The sequence below is a fragment of the Martes martes genome, assembly GCF_963455335.1.
Source record: "Martes martes genome assembly, chromosome: 6".
Lineage (NCBI taxonomy): Eukaryota > Metazoa > Chordata > Mammalia > Carnivora > Mustelidae > Martes > Martes martes.
Window position 1 is genome coordinate 117,986,158 of NC_137893.1, and position 7,690 is coordinate 117,993,847.

A 7,690-nucleotide genomic window follows, 5' to 3' on the forward strand; every position below is an offset into this window, starting at 1 on the left:
TGTTTTTTGGAGTGTAGCACAATGATTTCCAAACCCTACCCCAGCCTTGGCGCTCCGCCTGCCCCCACCGCATACACTCGCATGTGTGTTCACACATCAGTGTTTCAGAATATCCAGGAGGTCATGGGGTTGTTTTTAGGTTTGGCTATTATTTGCTGTTATTTATTGTTCAAAAGGGACTATGGATTTTGAAAGTCTGAGAAATACTGAGGGACCATAACCACATAGATTAATTTCTAAGATTACTTAATTGCCACATTAGATGTTTCTCACTGCCTCTTCCCCCACCCCTTCTGTCTCTCTCTCTTTTTTCTTCTCTATTAGACTTCCAGCATATACAGTGACAGTTTCTTCCTCACCTCCCACTTGCTTCTTAGCCCACCACAATCTGGAGTCAACTCCCACTACAACACTGAAACTGCTCTCAATACATTTGTCAACCATTTCATAATTACCAAATCTAAGGACACGTCTGGTCCTTCCTTGACTTCTGGATAACATTTAGTAATACTGACCTTGTCCTTCTTCACGGAACACCTCTGCTTCTCTGAAGCTACTTCTTCCTTGTTCTTCTCTTAGCTCTCATAACTATCTAGATGGTCCTGGTGTTATTAGATTCCTACAAATTAGTTCATGTCCGTGTACTGGTTATTTGCTGGTGTCAGTACCACTGTTGCTCTCCTATACTGTGTTCTGGACTGCTCGGCCTAGGCGTCTGTAAGGTATGTAACTCTCCCGGCTTCCCAGTCAGTTTGCTTCCTTTTAGATTCTCTCAGTAGGAGGCACTGGTGGGAGATAAGGCAGAGAAACCAAGAAGCTTCCTGCTTTAGTTTCTAACAGAGTCGCAGTGGCTGGTAGATACGGTAGCCGCGAGAATGGGGGATTCTGGAATCCAGCCTCCTAGGTAGAGAAAGCAGCTTCTCCATGATCCAGCCTTGAAGAAGATGGAACCTTTTCAGCAGAGCCAGAACCAGCTATGATGGTGTCTGTCCCAGGACAGCAGCAGGTGTAGACGGGGATCCGTGTCAGGGGCGATAGGAGCTTCCCATTCCTAGGCATTCCTCTTTCCTATTTGTGCCTTCAGACACATGTTTTTTCCTTTTGCACTTCCTGCCCTTTTAATACCGTTGTAGCCAATTTTCTGTTTGAAATTCTCTTAGTCGGGAAGACCTAGAGTGGTTCTATGTTCCCGACTAGATCCTGGATGGTAACTGGTAAGAGGGTTGTGTTTGGAACCCACGCAGATTTGTGTCCTCATGTCACTTTCTGCTCTGTCTGCACAGTCTACTTGCTGTCTGTCCACTGCTTCTGCTTCAACATCTATGCTGATGACTCCCAAATTGAGTTTTTTCAGCCCGTACCTGAGATCCATACCCATACACCTCACGTCTCCTGCGTGGCTCTTCCACTGGCCTCTCAAATTCAACATTTTCAACACTGACTCATTCTCTTCTTCATCAAATCTGCTTCCATGGCATTTTTTTCTATTTTAGCGTACTCCGTTACTGACGGCCCATCCAGCCACCCAATCTAGAAATCTTAATGTTAACCTTGACCTTCCACTGGGCTAGTCAGTAGCCAAGCCCTTTAGAGTCTACCTCCTAATTATCTCAACATTCTGTTCCTCTCCTCTGCTCATGACTTAATTCAGGCTATTATTCCTCACCTAAATTATTGCTATATTGCTAAAAAAGAGTGGTGTGGGGGCGTCTGGGTGGCTCAGTGGGTTAAAGCCTCTGCCTTCGGCTCAGGTCATGATCCCAGGGTCCTGGGATCGAGCCCCACATTGGGCTCTCTGCTCGCAGGGAGCCTGCTTCCTCCTCTCTCTCTGCCTGCCTCTCTGCCTATTTGTGATCTCTGTCAAAAAAATAAATAAATAAATCTTAAAAAAAAAAAAAAGAGTGGTGTGTGGGTGTGTGTGACTTTTTATTTTGATGCAATATACTATAGACTCTGACCAGCAGTTTTAGTTCAATTTTTTCCAAGCTCCAGTCCATCCTTTGAAATGTCAGACCAATTTTTCTAAAATTTAAAATAATTGGGTTACTCCTTAGTTTTAACATCTATAAAAGCCAGACCCTCTTTGTGGTAAAACACGGCCTATGTGATCTGGCTCTTGCTTAAATTTCTAGCTCATCGTGACATTCCCCCACCCCCCATTACCAAACAGGGACAAAATCAGTAGCCTCTACACCATTCACGTGCAACCACACAGAGGTCTCCAAGAGAAGGAGCTCTGAGCGTCTCTGACCTTCACGTATTTGCCTGCCCCTTACCCCAGAACGCTTTTCTCTTCCTTCATGTTCTGCTGGTCAAGTTGTTTTTCTTTCAAGATTCTTAGAAGCCTTGACTATGCTCCACCTATTCCTCCACCTTCATTAAGTTACTACTTTCAAAACACTTGGCACATTCTTGTTTGAATACATTCCATTGTTGTGTAATGATTTACTCATTGTTCCCCCCGACCCCCACCCCACTAGACTTTAAGGTCTTTGAAGGCAGGAATACCCTTTATTCGTCTTTGTATTTCTAGGCCTGGACCCAATACTGGCGCTTATTAAATTTTCCATGTATTTCTGCCGAATGAATTAGAGCTAATGCCTGAGGAATACCTCTCAGAGAGAGAAAGAGCAGGGAGGGCTGCAGGGAGGAGGAGGCGGGGTCTGAAGAGCCCTGGGAGTTTGCCGTGGGAAGAGGAGCGTCCCCACTGCAGCGTTCCGCCAGGAGGTGGTGCTGTTCTGAAGAGGCCATTACCTAGGTTACAGGCGGAAGCCTACAGCCTGGTACTGAAGAGGGATTCCCAGCAGGAGGCAGACGTCCTTCCATTGTCTTCCCGGCCCAGTGAAGAGCCAAGTCTTGAGGAGGTTGCTCGCACCGTGTCTCTCCCCAGCAACTGATGATGTTAAAGCCTCCGCTTCTGTGATTGGTTTAGCCAAATGATAAGGGCAACTATTGGAAGCAGCTGGCGGAACATGATCTGGGGAAGGAGTTTGGGGCCCTGGGTCAGCTGGTTGGTAGCTCTGAGCCCACGGTGTGGTGTGAAGCTATGGATCATGAGCGGAGGCGGGGAGCTGCACTGCTAAGGCTGTTACACCTGCTGTGGCTGCTGCCCTACTCCCGGACCGCCCCTGAAGGTATGACAGTACCTCTCCTTTACTTCAGTCCCGACGGGGACAGGTTAGAGCTTAGGGAGGCACCCAGAGCATTTGAAGTCTTCTTTGCATTTGAAGCCTTGTACTTTGTAAGTGGCGGGAAGTACTCCGAAGTAGTGGAAACAATAGCAGAATTGGGAAAGAGACCAACTACGGATGGATGGCAAACAATATCAGAGGTGCTTTCTATATTCCATTTAAGACAATCTCTTGAAACAGAGATTATGATATCAATTTTACAGATGGGAAAAAAATGAGACTCAGAGACTCTAAGTAACATGGTCAAGTTCACACAGCTGGAAGGGGGCAGAGCTGGGATTTGAACAAAGCAAATGTTATTTCACTGTCCTATTTAGTTGTCTACTCTGCACTCTGTCATCAACTCACTTTGTGGTTCTTGGAAAGTCTCTTAACTTTATTGGTCCTTCGTTTCCTTCTTTGTAAAGGACAGGAATGAATGGAAGGATAATCTGGAAGATCCCTTTTCCTCCATGTATCTATTATTCTAGGTATTGAGTACTGGGTAGAAAGCTTCCTGCTAGTGTGTGTGTGGGGGGGAGATTCTTGCCGGGAGTTTTAAAGAATAGAGATTATTTCCTGCAACTTTGGGTCCCCCAGTCCTGTCACTGCAGGAGCAATGAAAACGTGAAGACGTTTTCAGAGAGGTTTGGTGCTAATGAAGTGTCTAAAGAGATGCCTGGAGATTGGTTTTTTCGACTTACCATGTTGTCTGGGGGGTGAGATGGGCAGTGTCATCTGTGGCTTGGGGAGGCCATGACCATTCCTTTACCCTCCCTTCTAAGACTGGGGAACCCATCCAGGCCTTCATAAGTCAGGGGAAGCTTGGAGACATGCTGTAATGTCCTCTTCTCCCCCCTGGGAGGAAGAGCCTAAATAACAGACACAAGGAAGGGTTACACCCCAACCCTACTGCCTGCAGCAGGCTGTGCTATTTTCTAAGCTAAAGAGGAGAAGAAGACCCCCTTCCCTGACCCGGCCTGTCTCCTCTGCAGGTCCTACTCCAGCGTGGCGGGATGAACTGCAAAACCACACGTTCCAGCACACAATGTACTGCCAGAACTGGAGTCCCAGCATTGGCCTCTCAGAAGCCTATGACGGGGACCAGCTCTTCTCCTTCGACTTTTCCCAGAACACCCGAGTGCCTCGCCTGCCTGAATTTGCTGACTGGGCTCAGAAGCCAGGAGATACTTCCACCATTTTCTTTGACAAAACATTCTGCCAGTCTATGATCCAGGAAATAGGACCACAACTCGAAGGGCAAATCCCTGTGTCTAGAGGTCAGGGGTGTTTCTGGGGGTGGAGGGAGGGGCTACACCCTTAACCTCCTCTACCTGTATGCTGAATTCTTCCCTTTCACACCAGCCCCCTCATCTAATGGCTTCTGGGTCTCCCTGCACCAGCTATGGTCTGCACTGTTTTTGTTGCGGGACAAAGCCATGTGCCTAGGACATAGTAGGTGTTTAGAACTATTTGTTGAACTTGATGAATGCAACAGGGACCAATTGATGCCCGCTGAATATTGATTAGAGCTTGTGTCGCTATGCTCAGTAGGATGGAAGGGGAGAAAGGAAGTATCCAGTGATGTGCCTGTGTTTCGGTAAGAAGACAGCATGTGATTAGAAGCCCATGTGAGGTCTAGACAGGAAGCCCTGCAGGAAGTCAGGGTGGAGGGTCCCAGAGTGGCCTGGGTCTAGCTCTGCCTCTAGGTTCAGGTCTGGTTCTTGCCTGGAAGAAGACCACCCTCAGAGCCCCAGCTCCTTCCTCATCTCTTCTTCCAAATCTGCCCTCGCCTCTGTATGCCATGCCCCTTCCAAACTCAGGGGTACCATCTAAACTCGTTGCCTTAATCCTCCCACCAGGGTTTCCTATTGTTGACATGTTCACGCTGAAGCCCCTGGAGTTTGGCAAGCCCAACACGCTGGTCTGTTTTATCAGTAATCTCTTCCCACCCACGTTGACGGTGAACTGGCGGCATCACTTGGACCCTGTGGAAGGAATCGGGCCCACTTTTGTGTCCGCGGTTGATGAACTCAGCTTCCAGGCCTTTTCTTACTTAAACTTCACACCAGCACCCTCTGATCTTTTCTCCTGCATCGTGACTCATGAGATTGACAGCCACACGGCAGTTGCCTATTGGGGTGAGAACTTTGTCCTTGGACGCCTGCTTCCTTTGGGGGGCGATAAAGGATAGACCCATGGGAGGGCCTTTTCTCTACTTGGGCTTCGTTGAAGTCTATTCTCACTCTGGGCAACTTCAATTTTTCATGCCTCAGTTTCTCCTGTTTCATCCCAGACACCATTTAATTCCCCTGGGTGGGGGGCTCACTGACCAAGTTTCCGGGCTGAACTGCTCCCCGTTTTCTCCAGTGCCTCATAATGCGCTGCCCTCTGATCTTCTGGAGAATGTGCTGTGTGGTGTGGCCTTTGGCCTGGGTGTGCTGGGCATCATTGTTGGCTTAGTCCTCATCATCTACTTCCAGAAGCCTTGCTCAGGTGGTACGTTGGTGTGTCTGGAGTGCGTGGGCGAACCATGGGGACCACATACAGTGGGGCATGTTGGGGGCATGCCCGGGATCATCCCGTGGTATGGGAAGGTCTTTGGGTGCAGAGGCCTGAATCAGGCACCATGGAGACACCCTTCTGGTTGGGGTCCCCGTTATGCACACACGCAGTTATGGGATCACGGGCGTGGCTTTGAGCGGGAGAGGAGTGATATGGGGGAGCTGTAGGAGGGATGCTTGGAGATGACTTGGGGCCAAGGAGAGATCAACTTCTCCAGGACATGTGGCAGACAGGGAGGGGAGGGACCTATGGGGAGGAGGGGAATCCCCCTGATGGCTTCCCTCCATCCCTCTCTCTCTTCAGATTGATTCTTCCTGACCAGAGAGTCTGGTGCCAGCAGTGTCGACCTTACATGCATCGGGAGCTCAGGTTTCCCGCATCCAGCCCAGGATTGCTCCTCAGGGCAGGAGTCCCTGGGACGGCCCCAAGGGTGTGCGCATGCGCATTTGTGCAGGTTTCTCAGCTGGGGGCTCTGCTGTCCCCCGGCTTGCACCCAGGGAAACCCAGAGTGGCTTTTCTATCAGGACCACATCCCTTCCCACTTCAGGGCAATAAATCTTATATCTTAATATTGCGTGGGTTGTCATTTCAAATCCAACATGCCTTAACCTGAACGCGGCTTGCCCTCGTTAGGAAGGAAAACGGGAAAACCCCTAACGCCTCCCTGACTCCTTTCCCTGGTCTCAGCACCACACCATCGTACGATGGCTTTCACTCCTAACAGTTTGTGCAGAATACGTGAAAAAGAGGGCAGGCTTACTTTCTGATAATCTGTTCACAAAATGGTGGAGGAGGCTGATTGCGGATTTTTTTTTTCTTTTCATTTTACTGTCTGTGGAAATGTTTATGGCTAGCAGAGGCTGCCTTTGAAATATGTAACTCCTTTCAACCTTCAACACAGCGGGGAAACCAGGAACTCAGGAGTGGGGAAAAAATGAGCTTTCAAATGCTGTTCTAACTCAGTCCTGTCGGTTCTGTGAAAACAGCGTATTCAAGCTCCTGAAGCGAAGTGAGAACAGCCTGGAAGAGCCCACAATTCACGTGTTCCTCCAAATGACTTGTTGGGCTGGAGTGGATTATCCAAGGAGAACCCGTGGTGGTGTGCCCTGAGCAGAAGCGAGGGTAGGGGTCACCTGACTACTGCTGGTAAATTACTTTGCATATGCGTTGTGTCTTGCTTTCCTGAGGGTCTGGGAATTGCTTTGGAGGAGGGGGTGGTGTTAAAGTTAAGAGTGAAATATTTTGGTATTGGTGAGAGAGCCTCTGTTTTTCACATTGTACCAGAATCTAATCTAAGGGGAAAGATCCAGTTCCCAGGAGTTGGCACCTCCTCTAAACCATCTCATTTCTAATAGCAGCAGGCTTCCTGCTTAATAGTATCCTCTCAGGAACCAGACTGCTGTGGATTCAACTGGAACTGTCAAATTTCAGCTGTGTGCCCTTGGGCAAGTTACTTAACCACTCTGTGACTTGATATTATTTTCTGCAAAAGGATAATGATAATAAAGGTGTTCACCTTAATAGGGTTATTGTGAAACCTAAATAAGTTAATTTCTGTAGAATGCTTAGAACAGTATTTGGCACACGGAAAGTTGATCAATACTTAAGCAAGAATTTCCACAGGGGAACTTTAGCGGCATCACTGACTTCTTTCTCTTTTCTGGAACCCACTTCGAATCTACATTCAAGTATTGTATTTTCTCCCTTTGAGGTATTTTTCTTTTTCTTTTCTCTTTACTATTCTCCAGCTCTCTCTCCACTTTGTAGTTCTTCCTGATTTCTATCTATTCTCCAGCTTATCCAGGAATTTCCTGCCAGTCATGTCTTCAGACTGCTTTTAGACAGATCTTAGACAAGTCACATCCCCTCTGTGGACCTCAAATTCCACACCTGTAAAATGATGAGCTTACGTTAGATGCTCTCTGATTAAACATCTATGATACTGTCACTTGCAA

The 7,690-nt window shown here is 48.0% G+C and overlaps 1 protein-coding gene across 1 annotated transcript; it reads left to right on the forward strand.

The window, feature by feature from the left end:
* Positions 1–3,031: 3,031 nt before the first annotated feature.
* LOC308343959 (HLA class II histocompatibility antigen, DM alpha chain) lies at positions 3,032–6,302 on the forward strand. Its single transcript, XM_080805228.1, has 5 exons — positions 3,032–3,134; positions 4,166–4,450; positions 5,033–5,311; positions 5,541–5,669; positions 6,039–6,302. The coding sequence occupies exons 1-5, from the start codon at positions 3,047–3,049 to the stop codon at positions 6,041–6,043; spliced, it is 786 nt and encodes a 261-aa protein (XP_080661354.1). The 5' UTR covers positions 3,032–3,046; the 3' UTR covers positions 6,044–6,302.
* Positions 6,303–7,690: the final 1,388 nt, after the last annotated feature.